At 46.6% G+C, this 26,611-nt stretch overlaps 1 protein-coding gene across 4 annotated transcripts in view; it reads right to left on the reverse strand.

The window, feature by feature from the left end:
- Positions 1–26,611, reverse strand: part of COLQ (collagen like tail subunit of asymmetric acetylcholinesterase) — a 57,054-nt gene that overhangs the window by 11,044 nt on the left and 19,399 nt on the right. For 2 of the 4 annotated variants that reach the window (XM_059664020.1, XM_059664022.1), the window contains exons 1-12: positions 24,105–24,835; positions 19,489–19,601; positions 18,309–18,410; positions 15,248–15,292; positions 14,912–14,938; positions 12,821–12,892; positions 10,997–11,059; positions 10,477–10,503; positions 9,790–9,834; positions 9,120–9,155; positions 5,445–5,525; positions 1,312–1,417 (exon numbers count right to left, since the gene is read on the reverse strand). In XM_059664020.1, the coding sequence (XP_059520003.1) occupies positions 1,312–1,417; positions 5,445–5,525; positions 9,120–9,155; positions 9,790–9,834; positions 10,477–10,503; positions 10,997–11,059; positions 12,821–12,892; positions 14,912–14,938; positions 15,248–15,292; positions 18,309–18,410; positions 19,489–19,601; positions 24,105–24,219 (832 nt within the window). In that variant the 5' untranslated portion in view covers positions 24,220–24,835. Of the gene's footprint in view, positions 1–1,311; positions 1,418–5,444; positions 5,526–9,119; positions 9,156–9,789; positions 9,835–10,476; positions 10,504–10,996; positions 11,060–12,820; positions 12,893–14,911; positions 14,939–15,247; positions 15,293–18,308; positions 18,411–19,488; positions 19,602–24,104; positions 24,836–26,611 lie in introns of those variants that run through there. The other 2 variants (XM_059664021.1, XM_059664023.1) reach the window with 1 other exon arrangement.

The raw sequence follows: 26,611 nt of genomic DNA on the forward strand, positions 1-26,611 counted from the left end.
ATGAGATGGCAGTCACAGGCACCCACGGACCACGTGGCCTCAGACAACAGGCATTTCACAGGTAAACAGGGCAGATAAAAGGCTGGAGGGATCCCCCCCTTGCTGTTTTTCTGCCATAATTTCCCAGGATCTCTACCCAATTCTTTTGTGGCAGTTGGAGAAGTGGAGTCTAAGATTGAATTTTCCTGGCATTCTGGCAGATTGGGTTTTCAGAACTAGCTTTAATTTGGTTTAAAGGATCTAACAAAATATGACATTTCTTGATCATCCCATGATGTGGTTGCAAATATATTTCCATAAGCACAGGGGGGAGAGAAAGGGAGTGCACTGTGGAATTTTGTCTTCATTTTTCTTAAGGAAAAAATTGGAACAAAAATTGTTTTGATTCTTTTTGTATAACTGAGGACAAAGAATGTTGCTCAATGAGTAAATAGTCTTCTTGGAAATAGAGACGCTGTGCTTATACAATGTGCTTTTGAGCTGATGAGAACGAACTAAATCAAGGGCTTAGCTTATTATATTAAACAAAGTAAAACAAGGTACCAGGGTACCTATGACCTTGCAAATGACTTTGATTTCTTTTTATCGTTTCTTTCTATATTCCATGCAAATCCATAAGGATTCTTTCCTAACACTGTGTAAGACGGAAAATTTTACAATGTTATCTTTACTTCCAGGTTTAAGAGAATTGCTTAGAATCATGAAATGGTTTTCTCATAAAAGGTGTTATTGATGAAATATGTGCATTATTTTTCACTTAATGCATAAATGACATCATCAATGTAATTTTTTCTCTCCTCTATTTGTTCTCCAAAATGCTAAAAACAAAACCAGAACAATGTTTCTTCCTTGTGTAAAAGTTGAATAAGCCCAACTGTGGAGAAATTATATATATACTAGAGGCCTGGCACACGAAATTCATGCACTCATGGGATGGGGGGGTGTCCTTCAGGCCAGCCTGTGCCCTCTTGCAGTCCAGGAGCCTTCGGGGATGCCTGACTGCCACAGAGGTGGGAGAGGATCCCACCACTGCCCCTGCGCTTGCCAGCCGTGAACCCAGCTTCTGGATGAGCAGCGCTCCCCCTGTGGTTGAGTGTCTGCCCCCTGGTGGTCAGTGTGCGTCATAGCAACCGGTCATTCCACCATTCGGTCGATTTGCATATTAGCCTTTTATTATATAGATTAAAGTTTCTCTAGCAGTTTCTAACTCAAAACACCAGGCAGGCTTCTGCTGGTATCTCCTTGTGCTCTCTCCGGGAGGCTGGCCAGGAGTGTGACACTGTAGGTCAAGTGAGGCAGTGTAGCTCTTACCTGTGGATGGGGGACCTGGAGGGCCTGGGGGACCCTGACGGCCAGGTTGACCAGAAGGCCCAGGCTTGCCTGGTGGACCCATAACTCCACCATCTCCCTTCTGTCCCTGAGAGAGAAAGGTGGAGCCTGTTATGAGAGCATGGCATGACCCACTTCCTTCCCATTTATTTCTAAATCAGGGGCCACCCTGCACTTTTGAGCAAGAGCCCAAGGCAGGATGCAACCTCAGACATCTTGACCACCAAGCTCCAAAATAACTCAGGGCAAGTGACATTTGAGATAGTGATGGTGGCAAGTTTGCAGACATTACTTTTCGTTCTGTCCTAGAAACATGACACATAACAGCTGGGAGAAAAAACAACAACAATCCAACCCTCTCCCCTCACAGGGCAGATGAGGAAATAGAGGCTCAGAAAGGAGCAGGAATTACTGCAAGTCACCTGGCAGCAAGGCAGCAAAGCTGGGCCTAGCAGTCAGGCCACTTGCCTGCTCATCAGGAGCATTTCTATTTTATTACAGGAGCTCTTTCCACTCAATGGCTACCCACTGGCCTCAGGATAAAGACCCATAACATTTATCTTAGATCATAACTATGCAATTATTTCTGTGATCATTTCATCAATGTCTCCCCATGAGACATAAGCTCCCTATGGGTGTGAAGCTGTTTTGTTCACCTCCTTTCCCCAGATCAAATAAGGGAGGAGGAAGAAGCTGAAAACACAAAGGGGAAGTCAAAGATTTGGGTTTTCACCTTGGCCATGAGACCCTGGGTAACTCATGTCATTGCTTTGTGCCTCAGTTTTCTCATCTGTAAAATAGAGCCAGTAAATATATACCTGCACGGGTTTGTTGTGAGGCTAACAAAGATCTTAGAGGTGAAAAAGGAGTTTGTATAGAACCAAGGACTATGTAGATTATCATAGCTGGTTATCACAGCAACTGGTTTGGTTCATCTTTCTCACACAGACAGGTCCTGATTTCTTAAAGAGAGACACACCTGCAGGATGTCCTCTTTGCTGCCTGCTCTGGGAGGGCCAAGAGCAAAGATTTTCCCCTCAGAGCTGCCCTTAGGAATGACTCAGAAACCAAGGCCTGTGGGTTCTTCACAAGCAGTGTGCTCATTGATCACTCTTGCCCTGGGCTTAACCAGGACAGTGATTGATGCCGGATATCTTTGGCTGGGTCCCCTTTCCACATTTGTGCCTTGGCAGGCTGGCCACCTGATGAAATGTAATCCTCCCCAAGTCTGGGCAGCAGGCATGCCGGGCACTTCTTTCCAATCACAAAGGTGACATGTAACCTGCCTCCTTGTCCACATGGCCCTGGGGGCTCTCTCGGCAACGTCCCAGAAGATCTTAAACTCTTACTGTGGGATTCGAGGGTCAGCGTTTGTTTCTAATTCCATCCTGATGGAGGGAGTCTTAAGCTTTATCCCAAGCTGAAGCATGCCATGAGGTAACCAAGATGGGTCCCAGAATGGCAAAGGAAGTCACACCATCTTAATATAGCCGAAGTTAAGGCTTGTTGTTCTAGCAGCCAGTCAGCTGGCTCTGAGCACAGGAAGTGCCACAGCTGAAGAAGCTGGAAACGCTCCTTGACTCTGACACCAGCAGTAATGGAATATTCTGCTCATCGGTCGTCCTCTCAGAACCAGCCATGTCTCTATGAGCAGGACTCATGAGCCGCGCTTTCCAGGAAAAGCATTCATTCCTTCATTGTCACAAAGTTTGGTGATGCTTCTCCAGGGAGGAAGCCTGTCTCCTTAATTGCAGATTTGCATAATGGGATCAGGGCTGCTTTTCTGGGCCTGCCTGAAGGCAAGTCCTGAAGCATGGAAGTGATGAGAGAAGATGTGACATAGGGAAAGCTGGTCTCAACTCTCCACGCTCTAACTCTGGCATGGAAGCTGGCTTAGCTTAGGGGTCTGGGCAGGTCACTCGACTTCTCCGGCCCTCAGTTTCCTGTGACTATGCTAAGGGATTGAATTGGGTGATCACTACAATCCCCTGGTTCTGAAATTCTAATTTCCTAAAGTCTGTTCTGGATTTCTGATTCTAGGGTTTGGATTGACGTACAATAACCTCCAGAAACTCAGCACGACTGGCCCAATGGACACTTGGTAGATAAGACTCTCTGGTAGCAAATTAATTCTGATAAACAGGAAGAACCATGGCAGGCCCCCAAAGCTAACAACTCAAGTGTCTGCTGACTAGACAAGCACGGAGGGTCTGGAGCACACTCCTCGTGGAAAGGAAGAGTTATTCCCCTAACTTCTCTGAGGTTCTAGACATGGCTCTGGGGTAGTTGTAAGATTATGACAACTAATCATTTTCAACTTCTTGGCTTCAGCCCTCACCAGAAAAAGATAAACATTGCCCAGGTAAAGAACTAGATGACAGAAGGCAAAAGTCTGCTTGAACCCCAGTGTAGAAAATTATGAATGGAAATCAGCAGTAAGGGAGAAAATGATCTTTAAAACAAGAAAGGAAGGAAGGAACATGTCTCCTTTTGTTCTTTTTCTGAGCCTAGTTTTCAGGAAATTGGAATCTGTGACAGCATTGTGAAGGCACAGCCATGCTACCCATTGTAAAACTTTGAAAACTTAACTGGAATATTGTGACTTCCAAAATTATCATGACATCTGAATTATTTGGGTTGGAGGCTATATCGTTGCTAAGTTCACTTGGAAAAGATCAGAATTGGCTTCATATGCTACCATGTTCTGAGCCCTGGCTACATATTAGAATCATTGGGGAGCTTTAATCAAACACCAACCCATGCTGAAGCCTCACACCAGATCACTTATATCAGAGTCTTTGGGAAGTAAGGCCTAGGCAAACTTGGAACTACAACTATGGCCCAAAGATGTTCACTTCTCAACATCATATATAATTTGGTTAGGCCTCTCTTGTCCAAGCAATCTTACTCATTTACTAAAATCTGGTGCAGGCATTTAAAAAAGATGTTAAAATGCTTAATGAATATCTGCAGCAATGAGTAAAAATGCATATATTATGATTTTAAGTTAAAAATTTAGGATACAAGAACTATATATTGGATAGAAAAGAAACAAATGACTAGAAAGTTCAGAAAAGAAATAATACTGGAAAGAAAATATACTAAAGTGGTTACATGGTTATACCTGGGTGTTAGATCGTTCTTAAAAAATACGTTTGTATTGACTTTTCCAGAGAGAGGAAGGGAGAGGGAGAAAAAAGAGATAGAAACATTGATGTGATGTGAGAGCAGAACACTGATCAGCTGCCTCTTGTACGCCCCCTACTGGGGACCAAGCCTACAATCCGGGCATGTGCCCTGACTGGGAATTGAACCAGCAACCTCTTGGTTCATGGGTGGAATTTTCCAAGTTTCCTATGATGATCATATATTTCATTTAAATGGGAAAGGAGGCAAAAAACAAGCAAACTACCACCTAAAAAATGAAGGGGCACATCTCTCAAGAATGTCTGTCTGTTAGAGCAAAGATAAGAGGTTTCTCTAAGGCACTCAGGACAGACAGCTCCACAGCCAGCCAAGTCAACTGTACCTTTCTCTTGCTTTGCTCTCCCATTTCACACGGTCTGACACAAGAGCCTGCTGACTAGAGGGAGTTCAGAATGAAAAATTTCCCTAAAACCTTAACAGTGCCAATAAAGAAGGTCACTTACAAACTGGGATCCTGAGAGGGGGTAAGGGGGGACTATCCTACTGTTGAGACCCAGAAGACCTTCAAGAGCAGGGAAATATCTGGGCTGTTCTCCAAGACTCCATTTGTGTCTGGGGGATTGAGGTAAGAAGCAGGTTTTCTGGGTAAAGGACCAGATCTGGTTTCCACTCCCAGTTGCTTTGGTTAAGGTAGACCTGTTCTTATGAACCAAAGATCCACTCTTGCTCTAGCCTTGGAAACAGTGGGAACACAGCATCCTATCCCATCCACTCAAACTATGGCTACCCTAGAGAAGCCAGGAACTCCTGAAAGTGGTGCAGCTTCTGCCCACGAGCCCAGAGGAAGCTGAAGGCTGGGTCTATGGGATATCTCTGATTGACCACACTGGCACGCCTCTCCACACCGCCCCGCCACCCCCCCCCCCGCCTGCCCCAGGTAAGGAGGTATAACTGCCCTAGATCCTTACCTGCTTGCCTCGTTTTCCTGGTCTTCCTGTGGGTCCCCTGTGTCCTGCTATCCCAGGCTCACCCTTCGGACCCATTTCACCCTGGAAAGAAAAAAGAGAAGCAAGAGAGGAATTAGGGCATGTGGAGCAGGCCCTTCCCTGCAGGTCAACTCAATCCTTGGCCACAAAGGCCGTCTACTAGATCATCCCAGATCTTTTCCAAGTGGGCTGCTCTGGGAGACCGGAAGAGTGATGAGGTCATGTGAAAGGTAGGTAGGCTTTTCATGGACCAGGATGGAAAGAAGGTTACCCTGGGGAGGCGATTTATTATTTGAGAGAGACAGCTTCCAGGTAGCACACAGTTTAGTGTTCCAAATCACCATCCAGAATGGCCAACAATAGAGTTGTATTTCAGTCACAAGTGTGCCTGTGACGCCATAAGCTATTGGGGGAAAACACTTGCTCTTTTAGTTGAATTTTATGTTTTGTTTTGTTTGGTTTTTAGCACAAATTCAAATCTATGGATTTTTTAATGATTAAATACAGTTTTGACAGCTATCATCTCTGGAAAGTTTCTGTTCATGTAATGACCTTTACTAGGGTTGTACATTCCTCACTTTTCAGTAAAAATTGGTTTGAGTTCCAGTTCACTTCCATTTGATTGAGACGAAACTGTTTGTGGGGAGACTATGTTCAAATACTCAATACAATTATTGTAAAGGCGTGGAAAGCAATATAAACAATATTCCTAATTGAAAAGCCCTATTTTGAAGCATCAGAACAAAAGGCATCAATTGCCGAATTCTATAGTTTAAGGCTAACCTTTCGTTCTCCATTTTAGTTTCTCTCCTTCCTTCTTCCCCATGGTCTTCTAGGATCCCAGCCCCTCTTGCTGTTTCTTTATTAGTGGTTCTCAACCTTCCTAATGTCGCGGCCCTTTAATACAGTTCCTCATGTTGTGGTGACCCCCAATTTTATTGTTACAAATTGAACATAATTAAAGCATAGTGATTAGTCACAAAAACAATATGTAATTATATATGTGTTTTCCAACGGTTTTAGGCGACCCCTGTGAAAGGGTTGTTCGACCCCCAAAGGGGTCGCGACCCACAGGTTGAGAACCGCTGCTTTAGATCATGAACCACAGGGCATTGTTCCCATAATTGTTCCAGCAATCCCTCTAACAGCCCAGAATGCACCACCAACAGGCTACATTTAGCAATTGCAACCACAAGAGCTTCTGCTAGTCAGCAGCCAGTATCCATGAAGAGCTGCCCAGACACTCAGAGGAGACAGTGAACACCCAGATGACTGTTCTCATGGAAGTCAGGGGAGGTAGAACACCTGGAAAATTCCAGGGAACACCAATATAAAGCAAGGATCAAGCAGAAATCTCTGAAATCATCTGCCGGCTCAGCCAATGTAATGGATTTGTCTTGACCCAAACTACCAACATCCTGCCTTGCCAAGAATTGTCCTTACACCTATGATTTCTTTCCAACCCACCATGTGCTCTGGGAGGCTGGGCAGTGCGAGTGTGAGAGGAGAGATGGATTCTACGTGGCCGAGGAGATGTTTGCACAATTTTCCATGGCTGTTTGCAGGGACCGAGGAGTGCCTTGCTTGGCTAGGAGAAAACAGCAGTATGAACAGCATAACTTTATTTTTTATTTTTTAATTATTGATTTCAGAAAGGAAGGGAGAGGGTGAGAGAGAGAGAGAAACATCAATGATGAGAGAGAATCATCGAACAGCCACCTTCTGCACGTTCCCCACTGGGGATTAAGCCCACAACCCAGGCATGTACCCTTGACCGGAATCAAACCCAGAACCCTTCAGTCCACTGAGCCAAACCAGCCAGGGCAGCATAACTTTTTCATCAGAAGGAAGTGTGGCCCTTCTCTTCATCAACTGGAAGCAGCCAGTACTTACTTAATCTAATTTCTCTCCTCTGACCTAATTATGGTTATCATATCTGCTCTGTCTTAAAGCAGCCTGCCCTGAAAGGGGAAAAGAACTCCTGATGGCAAGTCTAGTAAGTGGAGCAGAGACCAGAGAAACTGTCATCTTTAATTTTACAGTAATAGATTATTCTTTGATGCTCACTGTTGTACTGAATGAAAGCCTAGCCTAAATATTTTCAACTAAAATCTTTTTCTTTTTTTTTTGCCTTAGCTAGTTTGGCTCAGTGGATAGAGCATCGGCCTGTGGACTGAAGGGTCCTGGGTTCGATTCTGGTCAAGGGCACATGCCCGGGTTGCAGATCCCTGGTGTGGGGCATGCAGGAAGCAGCCGATCAAGGATTTTCTCTCATCATTGATATTTCTATCTCTTTCTCCCTCTCCCTTCCTCTCTGAAATCAGTAAAAAAAAATTTTAAATCATTTTTTCTCTTTTAATGTTTCCTTTAATTTACACATTTACTTACTCTATTTTTAACTCAATACCTCATCTAGGGTAGCAGAAGACATTTTTTGACAGCTTAAGGCAGTGATAAGTAATAATAAATTAATGTCAGATGACTGAAATTATTTAAATATGCTCTACTGACTGGAGAAAATCGGATAAGAAATTGTTTATTCAAGTTTGGAAAATAAAACTTTAAGGTGAACTTGAGAAAAAGTTTAGAATTTTAAGAAAGCATCTCATTAGCATGTTTGAAGAACACTGTACTCTGAGGCCAAGGTTAAAATAACAATTTCCCACATCAGTGCCTCACGGCATGAGGACCCACCACTAATGGGGTTAGATTAGGAGGTTCTTGGTGGCCATCTGTGCATTCTCTCTTCATTCTCTGACACCTCCCCTCACCACCCTCCCCACTCTTCTTCACTAGATCTTAACCCTAAGGAAAAGCTTTTTTTTAATTCTGTCAACTTCCTAGTTTTTGTCATATCTTCACATCACTTTATTCTTATTTACTCAATATTTTCTCTTTAAGTCAACTGAATTAACTCCTTTTTTATTAAGCCTTGTCCCAGACAAGATATTCATGAAATCCCACTAAGTATTTAACTATTTAAATAAAAAGTTTAACTAGCAAATAAAAATTGCTTGCTATCACCAACTGAAATAACTCTGCCTACCTGTAGCAGGACATGAGCCCCCCTGAAGAAGTGCCGACTGGGTGTAGTCGGTAGTTGCATTAGCCAGAGAAGCCTGCACCTCCCCCTGGGACCTTTGACCACTACAGTTCAGACTTGAGCCCCTTGTCACAAAGCTCCCTGCCTTTGAACATCACCACAGCCCTTGTAGGGCCTCTGTCCATCAGGGAGGTGTCCTTGCCCTCCCATGACCTGGAGGAGGTCTCAGACCTCTCACCTATATGTTTAGCAACTTGCTCCCCTTTCAAACCAGAATCTTCCATAGCGAGACCTGCTTTCCCTGCCTCATGAACAGAGAGGCAGGCCTCTTTTTGTTGTATTTGGATGGTCTATTTCAGCCGTGGGCAAACTACGGCCCGCGGGCCGGATTCGGTTTGAAATGAATAAAACTAAAAAAAAAAAAAAAAGACCGTACCCTTTTATGTAATGATGTTTACTTTGAATTTATATTAGTTCACACAAACACTCCATCCATGCTTTTGTTCCGGCCCTCCGGTCCAGTTTAAGAACCCATTGTGGCCCTCGAATCAAAAAGTTTGCCCACCCCTGGTCTATTTTCTTACTTCTATTTTTTACTACTTGTAGGTACTTACTTTCTGCCCCAACATTCCAGGAAATCCCGGGAAACCCTGTGAAGAGAACAACAAATAATAGTGATTGCCTCTGAATAACTCTTGAGAGGGCTGTGTCAGCCATTTTCAAGATAGAGCCTTGTCAGCCAGCCAGCCAGCCAGTCAGCTAATCAGACAGATACACAGCCAGCCAGTCAGCCAGTCATCTAGTCAGACAGATAGACAGCCAGCCAGTCAGTCATTCATATCCAGCCAGCCAGCCAGTCAGTCAGCCAGTTAGACAGATAGCCAGCCAGCCAGCCAGCAAGTCAGTCAGACAGCCAGTCAGCTAGTTAGACAGATAGCCAGCCTGTCAGTCAGTCACAGCCAGCCAGCCAGTCAGCCAGTTAGACAGATAGCCAGCCAGCCAGCCAGCAAGTCAGTCAGACAGCCAGCAAGTTAGTCAGACAGCCAGTCAGCTAGTTAGACAGATAGCCAGCCTGTCAGTCAGTCACAGCCAGCCAGCCAGTCAGTCAGACAGTCAGTCGGTCAGCTAGTCAGACAGATAGACAAACAGTCAAGCAGTTAGCCAGTCAGACAGACAGTTCGTCAGTCAGTTAGCCAGCCAGTCAGTCAGTCCGCCCATAAGATGGGGGTAGGCAGGGTTCACCACTTCCATTGTATTTGATCATTTCTATGCAACAGCCATTACCTTTTCTCCTTTGGGACCCAAGTCACCCCTTTCACCTCTGGATCCCTAGGAGAAAACCACAGGAGAGAGTACATGAATTAATACCATGGGAGAAAAAATGGAGCATTTTAAACTAATAACTCCCTATCCTATGCCAATACCCTCATTTCACAGGCAAAGAAACAGGCTCAGAGATTACATGACCTTCCCAGGGAAGAAATGCTTTGTGATTTACCTTCTATTTGGACCCCAAATACCTCCTACATTAATAAGTTCAAGGCACAGAAAATTCTGGGTCCCAGAACCTCTCCCTTTCTATAGGAAATCTGTCCCCAGGTTCTGGCTGGGTTTTCTGTTTTTTGTTTTTGACAGACGAGAGGGTTGTGTGGTGATAGCTTGGTCTAAAGACACACATCTGCCATCTTGCTCCAGCACACCACGCAAGCTGTGTTCATTCTCCATCTGGCATGGCTTCAGTGCTCATCTGCTCCATATGAGGGCCTCGACCTCCACTGGGAGCTCCTCCCTAAGCTGCCTGCCCTACCTCAGGGGCCCCTCACTTTTCTCAGCCCACTGATAAAAGATGAGGAATATTGAGGCAAGGTCACTGCAGTCACTGACTGAAGAGAGACGTGGGCCCATCCTCACTGGCCCCGGAGCCACTAGCCCAGACCAAGCTCTGGGAAGCTGGGAGAGAGAAGCACTAACCTTTTCCCCTCTGGATCCGGGGTAGCCCTAAAAGAAAGCAGAAGGTATATTTACAATCAGCCTTGTCAGACCACTGGGTTTGGTGTGAGAGTGGACGGAATCCCTGAATGTGGTGGTGAGATGTGCCTCACTGCACTGAAAGTTTTAGTGGGGGCTGCAGCATTCAATACCAAGAAGTCCCTTGGGATTGTGTCTACATCAGGCCTAAAAAAAATGCTGCTTTTCTTACCACCACCCCCAAAGGCCTGAACAAAGATTTCCATCTGTTTTGTTGTCCCGAGGCTTGTCCCTTGCTGCCCAGAAGAACAGCAGGAATGGCATCTCTATGTCCCTGCATCCCAGCCCTGGTGTCCCCCAAAGGCTGGTAAAGACAAGCACACTGGCATTGGGCTGCCCAACATCTGTGACATCAGCTGGCCCAGGATGGCAGACACACCCAGACCCTATCTTTGTAGACAACAGCTGCTCCAGAGCCTTAGTGAGAAGATCTGAGAACATCCATCTGGGCCCACACACTGACCTTGGAGCCCATTGGTCCTCTTGACCCCGGTAAGCCCATCAGACCCAGGTCACCTTTTTCACCCTGTGGGAATCAGAAGGAGGGAAAAGACCTCTAGTGACATTTCCTAGAAAAACTGAACTAGGAAGTTATGGGCAAGATCAGAAAGGAACTGGGACATTGGGGCTGGCTTCTGAATCTGAGGGCCCCAAATACTCCTTTGCTTACTCCCAGGGGCCCAATTCTCCACACTTCATTCTGGTATTTGAGATTAAATATGAAATGAAATTCCCAAGGCAGAGCAGATCTCCAAAACTAAATTCAAATTCTCACTAAGATGCTTTAATGGAATAATGCTTGATCTTTTCTTAGAGAAGGCTGTAGGAGGGTGGGGGAGGGGGAGAGCATGGGGCATGGGGCCCCAGAGGACAAGGTGTCAGCACCAAAAAAACTTCACCTGCTTTGCTCTTTGTATAGGGTGGATCTTTCAGACATCTCCATATACTCTCACCCTAGGGTTGCAACCAAGTAGAGTGAACATCATCCTCTGGGTGTGTATGATGAAGGCAGGGAGCTAAGACTCATGGGTGAGCTCTGTTGCCCCTCGGAATCATTTCATTTGCAGTTGGAACTTTCAGCACCCTCTGTGCTAAAAAACTATACCAGTGCTAACCAGTAGAAATATAAGGTGAGCCACATACTTCATTTAAAAATATTTTAGAAGTCACATTAAAACTATAACTAAATAGGTGAAATTAACTTTAACAATATATTTTATTTAATTTAATCTAATTATCATTTCAACATGTAGTCAACATAAAAATTACTAATGAGATATTTTACATTCTGTTTTATAAGATAAATATTTGAAATCTGTTGTGCATCACTGTACACTTAAACCACATCTCAATTCAGGCACTAAATTTTCATCCAAAATACATGATCTCTATTCAGAGTTCATAAAATTTATAGTTGAAAAAGCAGATTCACATACTCAACATATGATTCACATACTTAAATGTTTTCAAGTAACTGAACTGAGTAAAAGTTTTAAAATTTAAACTTAATTAAAGTTAAAAAAAAGTCAGATCCTCAGTTGCACTAGCCACATTTCAAGGGCTCAATAGCCACATATGTCCAATGGCTGCTATATTGGGTGGCTCAGCTTTATACAGTTGATTTTCAAGACATATCCTTGGGACTTCACTTACAAGGATTGGGAACAGTTTTCTATTCCCTTAAAAATTCTGCCAGTAAGCGAATCAAACTATACAGTGACATTTACCTGCCCAAGTCATGGCCTCTACACCCAATGATCTATGACCAAAGTGAGTGGAATGTAAGCAAAGGCACGGGAGTGGGCATGTTAGCTTTCCATAGCCTGTCTGAGGAAGGGAATTCATCAGCATTTGGTGATCCCTCTCTGAATGTAGGGTTTTAGTTGTTCCAGTCAGCCAACCCAACCCCCTCAACCCTCCACCTCCAGCCAGATCAGCATGACAGGCCAACAGCTTTCCAGACACAAGCCCCTCTTAGGTCATCTCAGGGAAACCAAAGAATCACATGCTAACCCTTCAGGACAAAGGAGAATCAGGGCCCCGGTGAAAGAGGTCAGCAGCCCCTCATTTTTTCCCCCTACAGGAGCAGAGCTTTGGACTGACTGAGGTCTTGCAGTTCAAGTGAAGGAGGAAATATTTGGAGGCCTATGGACAGTCCTTGTGCTCTCTTCTTCCGCTCCCTCTTGAGGACGTGAGTGTCACTCACTGTGTGCCAGGGACCAGGGAGCTGCCATCTTCTCCCTCAAGTTCCGATACCACATGAGCCCTGAGATTGCACCACACTTACCCTGGGTCCTTCAGGGCCAGGCCAACCGATGGGCCCAGGCATACCAGGAACACCCGGGGGGCCAGGTCTACCCTTCAAAGTCAAAGAACAAAAGTCAGGAAAATTGGATTTGTTTCCCTCCTTCCAGGAAACAAGATTTGTCTCTGGGGCCTGGAGGAGTGTGGGGCCTCTAAAGCACAGCCTCAGGACCCTCATCTCCAAAAATTGATAGCCAAAAAGTTGGATCACTTAGGTACAAGTGAAAGCCCATGGTGTGACACTGTGTCAACACACATGATCTTATTCTACTAAAGAAATAAAAGGTGATGGAGAAGGGATTCTAAACTTCTTGGTTTTTCAATCTTTATCACCTCTACCCACCCACCCGTCCACTGCATTCCAATAGGTTCTCCCCAAGGGTGGGATGTAAATGGCATAGGATTATGTTTGGGAAGCGGTTCTCCCTCCAGATCTTTTTCACCTGCTCAGTGTGCTCATCCCCCAGGGGCTACCTTCCTTGCTGTAACAACTCATTCCTGCAACCTGCAACTGTGGAGTTTCTGTGGGCAACCGGATCTGACCAGTGATTTATGTATGTCCCCTCCCTGTAGCCAATAGCCTGGCTCCCTTACCTCGAGGCAAGACACTCTGTGGTGCAATTCTTACTCCACAGCTCCCCAGGGATCAGGCTGAAGCTGGACAGCACCTGATACCACTCCCACATTGGACTTCCTCCCCATCCCATCTGGATGCCCATCTTCTCAGACTCCTCTTGAAAGAGCTCCCTTAATAACCAACTCACTTGCACATGGCACATGCCATCTCTGTCACTGCTTCTAAGGAACTCAACCTAAGCCAGAGGCTATGGAAGAGTAAGCCCTGAAAGAAAGAGTGGGAGCAGGGAATTGGGGGTCTATCTTGACCTTTGAACCCACTGGCTAATTTCAGTTAGCCTAGCTAGAGATGTGGAAGGCTGAGCCTCTTAACCAGGGATCACAAATGCTGCATGTGGCCCAGCTGGTGTTGCTTAATGGTTAAGCATCGACCCATGAACCAGGAGGTCCCAGCTCCATTCTCAGTCAGGGCATATGTCCGAGTTTTGGGCTCCATCTCTAGTAGGTGCGTGCAGGAAGCAGCTAATTGATTCTTTCTCATCAGTGATGTTTCTATCTCTCTCTCCCTCTCCTTTCCTCTCTCTGAAATCAATAAAAACAAAAACAAACAAACCAAAAACACACACAAAACACCCGAAGTACTGCATGTGTACAAATTTCTACTCTTGCCTCCCACATCCATGGCACACATCACTAATGAGCCATGTCCTTCATTAGTTCTGAGCACGGAGACCATGCCAGATTCCTTTCTGGCCCAGCAGTTCGGACAACCACTGTGCCTTGGCTGGAGTTGTCATCCATGCCCTAAAGGGTTGTAAATTTACCTCCCAAAGGTCTGTTTGAGACTCTAATTGATAGTGAAAGTATTTGAATAGAACATTCAACCAAAAAATAGTAATTTATATTTAGAACCACAGGCATCTTTCTTGGCCAAAGTTTTGCACCTACTTCTATCATCAAGACCTACAATTTCAGCACCAGCATCCATTGACCTCAGGGAATGGCTGCTGGTTTTCTTCTTCCTGGCTGTAATGAGAGTCTTGATAACATGTGTTTGGTTCACTCAGAGTCCCTGTGACCTTAAGTAACTCCAATTTATTACTGCAAAAGCCTTTTGTTTCTGTCTGTTTGGCACTTTATTCTGGTTTAATCTAATAGACAGTGAGAGTCATTTTGTGCCACTGGTTGGGGCCTTGGAGGGTTTCTCTGATGGAAGGCAGGATGAGATGCTCTGAAGCTGTGGGAAATCTGGCTGGGCTTGGCAGCCTCTGGAAGAAGTCCAAATGCCTGGCAGTAGCTGGCTCCAGCTCCCAAGCGAAGGAGTGGGCAGAAACAGCAAAGGTGCTGTTGTCATCATCAGGATGGTGGTGCCACCACTGTCCAGTGGGCTGGAGGCCGCAGTAGTGCACCGCTGGTTCCCCTCCCGAAGGAGTGCACACACATTCATGCACGCACATGGAGCACAGTTGTCATGTAATGCTGACAACACAGACCATACCTTCCTTCCTGGTCGGCCAAGCTCCCCCTGTGGGTGGAAAAGGCAGGTAAGCGGAGGCTGCTTTGGAAGAGAAGTTCTGGAAGCAGAAGGCTTAGTAGGGCTGACATCTGGGCATGCCCATGTAGCTGGTGGCTTGACCACTCACAGCACCCCTGTTATGGCAGTGGGCCAAGCCAAAATACACTGGTGGGATCCCACACCTGCAGCAGCAGCCCCGTCCTCATGGAGCCCATCCTCGTGCACTAAGGCAGAATTACCACATGCCTTGAAATCTCAGCCAGAAAATGTTCAGTGGCATCCCCAGAAAACAGGCTGGAAGAGAGTAGTGACTCATACCTTTTCTCCCTTTGGTCCTGTCTTGCCTGGATGCCCCGGTGGACCCTACACAGAACCAAGAAGCAAAGAAAGTATACGTCGGACCAAGTATACAAAAACACAGGCTGGAATTATCAAGGACAGGGATGCGGGAGGCAGGACCGAGGGAACGCCCTTGGAACACTCCTATAGCAGCCTCACTCTCTATGCAGATTCAGGGCTCCAGAAACCCCATGAAGGACCCTCTTATGCATGCCAGCCCAGTCTCCTCCTCTGTGAGCCCCCTCTTCTAGCTTCTCTGAGCTGTGTTTCCAATGGTTCGAAGGCTGTAATGCTCATGTCTACTCTGTGTGAGTTTAATTTTCTCCCTGGAATTCTTGGGTTGCCTGAAATATCCGGAGTGTTTGGCAAGAGCAACTGAAGATACGTGAAGAAATGCTGTTTGCTGAAAACCAGAGGCTTCACTCCTCTCCTATCTTTTCAGTTGCTCTTACCAAGCTTCCCTGGGTCCTGACAAGAGGGAAGTTACACTTTGCACACAGAAGAAGATATTTAAAAATTCCCATAGTGGATTTATGGGTACCAGGTGCAGCAAAAGATATTAAGAATGTGGGCAAGTAAATACTGCATTTTTGTGCAATTGCCCAGCCATGGGGTGGGGCTGACTCCAGCTCAGGGACTCTAGCACCTTTGCACTAAGGCTTGGCACACCCACGGCAGAATACAGCTACTTTCTGCTCATGCGTCTGTGGAATGACCAGCTGGTTAACCGTTTCCAAATGCCTCCATACAGCAGGGAGGAAATCCATCAGCCGCCGCTCCTCCCTCCCCGCCACGGCTACTACTTTATCCCCAAGATCTGCAGGTGAACATGGCTAACACAAAGCCTGTTTGAAATACGATTTTACCAGGCTTGTCTCTAAATGACAAACAGCCCCCTCAGCCAATGGTTCCCAAGCCTATCTGCACATTAGAATTCTCTGGGGATCTTTTAAAAATCCCAAAGACTAGGCCATGCCCCAGACCAATTACAATCTCAAGGAGAGTGGCACAGGCATCAGGAATTTTTGAAGTTCCCAGGGGATTCTAATGTGCAGACAAATTTGGAAACCACCACCTTTGGCTTATTCTCCTTCTGTTTTGGGGAGGGGAGGACAGAGTTTTTGTTCAAGTCTTTCAATTTTTCCAAGCCTCGGTTTTTTCCATTTCTTAAAATGGGCTAGAACTATTTTACTAGGGTTGTGCTTTAGCTCCGACATTCCCATGATTCACTGAGTGTCTCATTAAAATACAGATTCTGACTGAATGGTGGAGGGGAGTGTAGTGGAGAGGGGAGGATGAAATTCTGCATCTGGAACAAGCTCCCAGATGATGCCAACGTTGCTGGTCCACAGATCTCATTTTGGTGGGGACAGCATCCACTCTGTTCTAAGAGAACGGAGGTGGTTGCATGGTCCCCTGGAGTTGGACAGCACGCCCCCATGTGACTCAGATAGGATTGTGAGAAGTTAGAGATGAGCAAGTGACTGGGGAGCTGCTGGTCAGCAGAGAATTCCCCTTTTTTCCCCATGGTCTGTGGGTCTCCCTGTGCCCTGACAGCTGCCAGCATAGACTGTGGGAAGATAGAAACCCACCTGAGAGGTGCTCCTCAGGGTGCCCATCTTGCTTTCTGCAGACTTCCCGGCCCCTCTGGCCAACTCCTATATTCCTTATTGCATTTAGCAAATATTTATGGAGAACCTACTATACCCCAAGAGGTGGTATAGATGGGCACATATTATGAACAATACAATGTCCTCAAGACCAGGGGTCAGTTAACTTTCTCTATAAAGAGCCAGATAGTAAATATCTTAGGCTGTGCCTTTAACACAGCAACTCTGTCACAACTACTCAACTCCACCCTTGTAGCACAAAAGCAGCCAGAGACCATAAAACTTAAATTGCCAAAACAAGCCGGATTTGACCCATGGACAACAGTTTGCCAACCCTAGCCACAAAGCTTATATTTCATGGAGAGGAGACCAAAGAGATTAGGAACAAAAAAATTAATAAGGAAGCTATAACAACATGAGAAAAATTGGCAGAGAATTAAAATAGGCCATTGGATGGAGAGTGATGGGGAAGGCTTGGTGGTCGAGAAAGGCATTGCTAAGGAGGTGACAAAGGAGCTGGCCATGGTAAAAATCAGAAGGAAGAACATTCCAAATGCTGGAGCCACCAGCGTAAAGTCCCCAAGGCTGGAACAAGGTGCTTGAGGACCCGAGACACACTGTGGCTGCAAGTGGACAGAGTTGGTGGCATGAGATGATGCAGGAGATACAGGCCGGGTCTCCGCATGTGGAGCTTTGCAACCAGGGTGAGGAATGGGTCTCTCAGTCTTCCTGGACAGAAGCCATGGCAGGGTGACCCAGGAGGGCGAGATAACTCCTAAGGAAGGTACTTGGGAGACCGATTGCTCCTTGTTCCCTCGTTCCCTTCCCCATGGCAAGCCCAGAGTCCCTTAGGGGAGCCCCCAACCAGGCAGCCAGGGAAGCCAGGAGTCTGTGACCAGGTGTCTTTGCTGGCCTGGAAATCCTTTCTCTAGTATTTTTGCCTGTTCCTCACTCTTCCCTTTAACTTTGCTGGGGAGGGGTAGGCTGCTTGGTAGCCGTATCTGGGTCAAGTGGACTCAAGGTAACAGGTTCCTCTTTGCCTCCACTTTCCTGCATTGGATGCAGGTGCCTCTGGGCCCACTGAATGGGGTCAAGGCCACATAAGGGGCAACCCACTGTCATCAACTGGTTTGTGGTAGCTATAATAATAACCACATCCATCTAGGCAGCATCTCATTTGATCCCCCATCCTAAATCCAGTACTGCAGGGACAATTATTATCCTCATTGCATGAATGAGGAAACCAAAACTGGGAGGCCAGAATTCACCTAAAGAACCAGAATTCTATTCACATGGCTCTGGAGCTGGAGGTGAGCCAGAGAAGGAAAAACAGCCCCCATATCACAGTAAAACGGGCACCTCTACAAGGCTTCACTTCTCTGAACAGAAGACAGCGGGAGAGGAGAAGAGGTCTGGTGGAATGCACCAACCTGGGGGCCGGGAGGCCCAGGGGAGCCGAGTGATCCTTGGACACACGGGGACTGCGTGGTCTCCAGTTCCAGGATGAGATTCTTCATGTCTGGGGAGAGAAGCTTCAATGCAAAGCAATACAGGGTTATAGGTCAGACTTGCAGGACAGAAGACGGGTCACCGCCCTTGACACAGACCTGCTTTGTAGACCAGTTCCCAGGACTGGTGCTTCTCTTACACCCCAATGGGTATCCTAAGATGACCTTCCTAGCCACCAGTGTCTGTTCTCTCACCTGCTCTTGAGACGCACCTGGCTTGAATGGATTACAAAGCCACAATGGTGGAGTTAGGAAGCTCATTTCAGGGGCCTCTTTCCAATGTCTGGGACAGCATTGTCCAAAGGAAATAAAATGTGAGCTACCAATGCAAACCACATATACAGTTTTAACTTTTCTTGGTAGCCACATTAAAAAAGTAAAGGAAACAAGTGAAATTAATTTTAATATATTTTATTTAACCCAGTCCACCCCAAATATCATTTTAACACATATTCAATATTTAAAATTATTAATGAAATATTTTACAATCTTCTTTTCATATGAAGTCTCACAATTCTGTGTGTATTTTATATGCACAGCTCAACTCAATAGCCATACGGCTAGTGCCAGTATTGGACAGTACAAGTCAAAGAGCTTCTGGAAAGATCTGAGACTCTCAAGTCCCCACCTGTTGTCTTCTAGGTCAGCTCCCCACATCCTGCTTTTTCTTTCACCTTTTCTGCTCTTTCCAAATTCTGTTCCCTCTCACACCTCAGTTTGGCTACAGGAGGGCCATTTCCCGCGTCACCTCACAGAAACAGTCTATGTCTAAGACAGGCCATGGAAGGGAATTCCATAGATACTTGGGTGGGAGGACAAACAGAAGGGGAAATTCCATATCTGAGCAGCTGATGGGAGCCTAGAAAGTCATCCATTCACCCAAGTGGGGACACTTGGCCAAATTCAGTTCCCTGCTGAGAAGAATCTCCTCCATAACTCAGCGAAGAAAGAGGAAGAATGGACATTACCAGAAGCTGGAAAATATCCCTTCCCTGCTCAACCTGCTGCATGAGAGAAGATTCTGGAGGGATGGGGAAGTGGGGTAGTGTGGTGGGCACTGAGGAGCCCCGTTCTGTTCCCTCACATGTCCTAAGGTACTCACCGGACTTCGGCCTTCTCTGAAGAATGGTGGTGGGAACAGGGGGGGCGGAGGAGGTGTCAGCAGGCAGCATGTTTTGTGGCTGCCACGTTTCTTCTGATCCAGGCCAGGAAGGGCTGTTTAGAGAAAACTGCTCTCATTAACATGGGGCCGGGCTAGGCCCCTGTCATGCCTATTGTACCCAAGGAGACCCACACTGCCACCCCAGACTTCCCCATCTGATTCCCAACCTGTTAGATGTGAGTGCACCTCCTGTTTGCTATTGGACATAGGCCTCCCTTGGCCTTCGAGAGATGATATGTGTAAGATAAGCAAATGGCATGGACACTGACTATTATAAAGTCCATTTCTCCTTCTTCAGGAAGTGACTTGTCACTTTGCAGATGGGGCAAGGAATTCAAAGTTAAACAGACTCATATGTGCCCCCAATAGTTGGGGAGAAGGAAGTCATTGTGAATGACTTTGATATTGTGATTGGGAGGAAGTGTTCAGAGAGGGGGGCAGCTAGGGCTGGAGGTAGCATTGATTACAAAAGACCATGAGCCATGGGTTAAGATACATATTTGACTCCAGACTCTACGCACACATTCTGTGTCACCCATGCTCACTAGAGAGTTACAGTTAAATGTCTCAGTACATGGGTGCAAAGAGAAGAGAGGGCCCTGGACCCTCAGAGCTTCATTGTCTCATGGAATCTCTTGATGTACAGGTTACTGAGGAGAAGAAAACCAGGGCTGGTGTAGGAGCGAAAGAGGGGGAACAATCAAGGGTGCTTTTGATGTTGCAGGGGACCCAGGGTAACAGTGGTCAGAGTATGAGATGGAAAAGTCGGAGGAAGCACTAGTTTGTAGGGAAATCTGCCAAATTTTGTGTTAAACATTTGTTCATTTGAGCACATGCTTGGCCAGACACTGGGTTAGCCCTTAGGGGAGGGCAGAAAGATGCCTAAACGGTGCCCCTGACCTAAGATGGTAAAGCTTGTGGAGCTTGAGCAGCTGCCAAGACCCTTCTGCTCATATCGCACCTTCTCCTCTCACATCCTGGAGACTTACTGTACATCAAGAATTGTCAGGAGCTGCCTCCACCAGGAAGTTTTCCTTGACTTCCCAGGCTAAGGCTGAGGGGTCCTGCTATGCTCTTCTTTGGGTTCACTCCTACACTAACCTTTATCTATGGGTGAATCTGTTTCCTTGTATCTCGCTGACTAACCTTTGCTTTCCCAGAGGATAGAAGCCATTTTTATCCCCAAGGTCTAGAACAGTATCTATCATACCCTAGATATTCCTCAAATGTTTGATAAACAATTTTTTTAAAAAAACCACTTATGACATGCCAGGCACCATTTAAATGCTTCACATATATAAAATTTCCTGATCCTCACGCAACCCTGAGAGTTAAGTACTGTTATTATTATCATCACCATCTCATCACCCCCATTTTACAGATCACTTAACTGAGGTAAAGAGGTGAAGTGATTGCCCAAGGTCATACAACTAGGAAGGGACAGAGCCAGGATTTGAACCCATCAGTCTGATTCCAGAATCCTTCCCCTAGATTTCTACACTACAACTCCAATGTGGGTGGAAATAAAGGTCAGGAGCTAAGAAGAAGAAGGCAAAGGGCCCCAGAGCATCCTCCTGAGATGGACAGTACCAGTGCCCTTCATCCAAAGACCACGAGGAACACGCCTGTAGCTGGACACAGCTGTCTCTATTGACTCATTGCAAAGAGGGGGCACGCACTCCAGGGGGAACAAGGGAGCATCCCAGTAACAGGGCGTGAGAAAGGATTTACTCCAGGATTGGGGCTTTGGCAGGTGATTTGGGAGGAGACAATAAGGAAGAAAGTCAGGTCCTGCTCTGGATTGTATGCTGTCAGGAAGCAAGGGCTAGTCTATGACTATCTTAATTCTTAGCTAGAGGAGGAGAAGGGAGGCTGATGCTGGGACTGGCCAGGCAGCAGTAGTCACTCATGTTAGCAAGCATAGAGGGACAGTGGGTCATTTTTGTGGCTGGTTGATAGTCTTATTTTGTCTGTGTCTGACACGGGGGCAAAGTGGCCTGTTCTTTCTTGATCCGTTATAGGTGCAGAGTGACCTTGTCTGATGTTCTGTGAGATCATTTACGTTCGACAGGAGAGCGCGTGGCCTGGCTCTGAGTAGCAGGCCTGATCCAGCTGTCCTGGGCTGCTTTTCTCTTTCTCAGTGGTAAACTCATATAGCTATGTTATCATAAAACTTGACATTAATGCCAGTGGTATTCTCTTCTAGTTTCTTCCCTAAAGCCAGGAGTGGGCAGCTTCCCTTGCTCCACTCCATCTCAGGTGTGTGCAGGAGGATGATTGACACCCACCAGCACCCAAAAACCCTCTCAGGGTCCCCCAGCTGCAGTGCCTCCTCTGCCTCCCCTTGGCCTCAGCAGACAGCTAAGGGCTGAGGATGCACAAAGCCCCTCCCAGCAGCAAACACCTGGGGAGCTGGCAGGTTCACGTGGCTCATGTGCACTCCTGACCATTTCTTTCTGCAGACCATACGTGGCTGGCAATGTGTCCCTTCACCCCATGCCCTGTGTGGCCTTCCACTGATGAAAGACCCTGTATTGCTTAAAGCAATCACCTCTCATTTCTTCCTGGAAACCGGAGAACTCTTCAGTGAACATAAATTATTGGTTGCTTTCCCTGCAGAGGCATCTGCATGGTTCACCTCCGCCCCATCCCTTTCCCCCCTGACCTACTTCATTTTCAGCAGGTGAAGACCATCTATTTCTGCCCCCTCCCCCAAACTCCCTGGAGATGTTTGTTTTTAGCACAGTCTAGTTTATTTACAGCTCATTCCAACTCAGAATATTTCCATCAGGTGGACATGTTTGGGAACAGCTTGCCCCCACCCCCCACCCCCCGCCTCTTCCCAGACAACTAAGCCAGGACTTCACATGTCTATTTTGGTGTCATCTGAGTGGCCTGTGGCTCTCTCTCTGGACTATGCTGCCTCCATGGAATCGTGTCTGAACTCAGGGTCCAGGCTGGAAAAGCCCCAGCCGGCTCTGCTGTGATGGAAAAACCCTGAGTGTATGTACATGGGGAGCAGAAACCTGTCTGCACCATGTGGCTCAGCCCTGCCAGCTGCCTTGGAAATGCCCACAATGACAGAATTTTAGGACCACCTGCCCTGACTCAAAGGCACTGAAGTCATGTTGTGCATGCCCCCTGCAGTGCCAAATCACGGGCAGAAACATGCCAAGTCCAGTGTGGGTTTGGGCAAATGATTGAGGTTGTTTTGCTGTGGTTGATGCTGGCTTTGCCCTTTGGACTCAATACCCTTTTGACTCTGAGCACATCCTTGGAAAGTGACTCACTCTAATTTACTCTTGGAAAGATAGAGACTTGGATCAAAGAGTGTGAGTCCGGATGCAAGTGACCCTGTGACATGGCACAACTCCCTTTTCAATCTGAGATTCGGTTTCCCCACCTGGGCCACAAGGAGCTTGGCCCAAACTATCATCCAAGTACTTTTTATGCATCTGACACCAGGATCAACACCGTGTCCATCTGGATCTCCCACTCACAAGTCCAGCCCATGACTAGGGTACTACAAACAGCCCTTTCTGTTTCTGCCTCCTTTTTTTGTATCGAGAAGCACCCCCGCATCACACCCTAAATCAAGCAAATGTGTCATTAGAAGCCACCAAAGGAGAAAAATGACATAAACATCCTGTCTTTGCAGGTTGGGAAAATGAAAGATGCAGCCACATGTTAACTATTCTGCAACTGCTCATGCAGTTGGTGGACCGTTCACCTTCCTCCTCCTCCTCCTCCACCAGCTTTTGGGCCTTTCCCTGACTTTCTGAGGAACCTGCGAAGAGGAGAGGAAAGGTGATGAGCGCAGCATCACTAAGTGTTTGGACCCTGACTGAGATGGCTCAGCTACAGTCAAGTTCTCATTTTTTCTGGCTGCAATTTGCCTGGTTTTCCCCAATTCACATAATCCAGAGAAGATGTTACCCTACAACTTTCCTTCAATCCGCACCCATACCACATATACCTTGAAACACAAATTCTGATCCTAAAAGTGGAAGATATTTGAACCTCTCTGAAAGACCATATGAGAATTTGCCATCTTCCAATTTGCTCCTGAGCAGGTGTGGGGGGCAGATGAGAACACAACAATTGGGCGGTTTGGTGGCTCTGGCCCCTGGGATGGTGAGGGGCATGACCCAGGCCAGTCAGGGGGAGCATGATGGAGAGCTTCCCGGCCCCCCAAACGAGGGCTGGCCCCAGACCACAGAACACAATGTTACTTCAGAGCCAAGGCAAGGGCAGCTGCCAGCCTGCCTCTCTGAAGTCAAGGTCAAGAGAGGGGCGTGCGCATGCACGCGCGCGCGCACACACACACACACACACACACACACACAAGCATGTATGCTGACCCCCACCCCCTCTCCACTGTCAAACCCCTTAGGTTACAATTCCAACACAGGCTGAGAACTTTAAGATTTAAAGGCTGCTGCAGGCTCCCAAAACAAGTCTGCTTTCTGAGAGTCTTTTTTTCCAAAACAATGCGTACACGCATGTAACTGCACATGCATGTCACACACACACACACACACGCACACACAACTCACCCAAGCAGCAAGCTGAGTAACAGAGCAGTCCAGAGATGGTGAGCAGATGAGTGAGGCTGAGTGATGGGCCTGTCATTGTGGGCAAGGCCAAAGGCGGACTGGCCAGAAAGCACATGCTGGTGACAGGCTGAGATCTGGCACGCCCCCGAGAGGTCCCAGTGCCTGGCTTGCCGGGCACTTGGGGTAGGAGCCGGCCAATCCCTGCTTTGGTGCTGCTCCTGGTCCAGATGCCAAGGGTCCAGAGGCCAGTCCTGAGCTCCCGGGAGCAGGAATGGTAAGCAGTGTGCTGGCCTCTCAGGAGGCTGCACTAGGGGGCGGCTTGGGAGAGAAAGAGTGCTCTTGGCCCAGGGAGGAGGGGAGGTTGGGAGCCTGGGATACTGACTGGCACTGGGAGCAGAGATGAAACAGGGTGTAATCGATCACACAGGCTGCTTTTCAGTCAGCTCAAACACTGCCGTGACAATACTGTGCTGGCAAGCTTCAAAATCCACACCCATTGCCACTGCCCAGGGAGTCTGCCCCCCTCTGCTCAGGGAAGGTCTTTGCTGCCAGGGTCCCTCGGTCTTCACCATGTCTATGCCAAGGTGCTGCCAATCAAGCTAAACTTAATTTAAATATATACATATTTCCAAAGGGCCTATGGGGTAAACCTTTTTAGATGAAGCCTGCCTGTAAAATAATAAAGGGGCATATACAAGATACATGTATACAATGCACAAGCATGCACACACACACATGCATAGCCCCCCCCCACACAAACACTATTCTAGATCATAGAGATAAGGTTATTAGTATTTAGCAATAAGCACTGTTGTTTTAACCAGCTTAGTAAAGACCATAGCAGAAGTCAGTAAACTTTTTCTGGAAGGGGCCAGATAGAAAATAGTTTAGGCTCCATGGGCCACATAGCCTCTGTTATGAAATAACTCATGTTGTACATGAAAAGCAGCCATAGACAATACATGAAGGCATGGGTATGGCTGTGCTGGTAATAAAACTTTACTTATAAAAATCGGAGACAAGCTGGATTTGGAACCCAGGCTGTAGTTTGCTGACCTCTGAGATATAGTTTTCAAAGGAAGGGTAATTCTTGTATTCATTCATACATTTACTCTTTCATTCATTCAAAAATGCACACTGAGTACCAAATGTGTACAAGACACAATGACTAGACACCGATCCTGCCCTTGTGCAGTGTTGTGGAAAGAGTACAGGCCCTGGAATCAGGCAAACTTGGGCTGGAGTCCTGGCTTTGCCACTTACTAGCTTTTTGACTTCGAGGAAATGACCACCCTCTGCATCTCAGCTCTCTTCTCTGTAAAGTGGGTATAGTGAAACACACCTTGCTGCTTTGCTGTGAGGATTAGAGCTAAGGCCTTTGGAGTTCCTGGCTTAGAATAGGGGCTCTTTTATCAATATGTTCAAAGATAACTATTGTACGAGATGGGCAAAGAAAAGAGGCTATAACATGGAGCTGGGTGTCTAGAGGGGACTAACAGGAGGAAGTGATGAGTACCAGTTGGGGCAGGGAATTCAAGAGGGAAATCAGGAAAAGCTTCCTGGAAGAGGTGGCATTTGAGCTAAGCTTTGAAATCAGAGATTTGATAGTAACAAGATGGAAGGAGCGAGGGAAGAAAGGGTTAGGCTCTTTTCCTTTCCTGGGGCATTTCTCAGAAATATAGAGTCTAAGACATTAGAGAAAGCAGCACAGAGGGCATGGGGTGCTCCATCTGGAATCTCAGACGGTTGCTGAAATATCTGCTTCACATTTTCTCAAATCACCCCATGCTGGGTTATATTCCTGCACCTCCTCATTTTTCAAGCCTAATTTAAAAAACCCTTAGATATCTAATTTTTGCCACTTTTAGTAACAAAATGTTTATTTATTTATTTATTTTTACCGTTTGGCATTGAAGTTTTCCTTAAAAGGTTTACACAAGTAAACCACTCAACTTAACCTTTGTTTCATCATTGTAAAAATGCCGGCTACTGAACTAGACGACCTCTGAGGTCCTGTCCAACTCTGCAGGTGCTCAAACCTTTATTTTGAACCTAATGACTCAGGCTCACGAATGTCTCTTTCTGTTTCTCTTTTCTACAATTTTCCTGTCTCCTCTCACACTCTGTGTCTCCCTATCTCTAACTTTGTCTCATTCTCTGACTGTCTCTCAGAGCACTAACAGTTGAATTTCCTTAAGTCGAATGCTTGACGACTGTTAACTGCCCTACAATCAGCTTGGGATAAGGAATCCTGGTCTCCAGCCCTGGTATGGTCAGAAACTTGTTGTGTGACCTTGGACACTCACTTCTGCACTGGGCCTTGGTGGCATTGGACAAGATGAGCTCTAAGCCCTTTCCAGTTATGGCGTCTATCAAGGACTGAGATACAATGGTCCTTCAGAGGGTCCTAAACAGGGATGATCACACTCTCCCCCACTCTCCCCTGGAGGGCAACCCTTGCCCTCGAGGCAGCTGGCCTGCTGAGTTCCTTCAGGTTCCTTGGCCCA

The sequence above is a fragment of the Myotis daubentonii genome, chromosome 14, assembly GCF_963259705.1.
Source record: "Myotis daubentonii chromosome 14, mMyoDau2.1, whole genome shotgun sequence".
In the NCBI taxonomy this organism is placed as follows: domain Eukaryota; kingdom Metazoa; phylum Chordata; class Mammalia; order Chiroptera; family Vespertilionidae; genus Myotis; species Myotis daubentonii.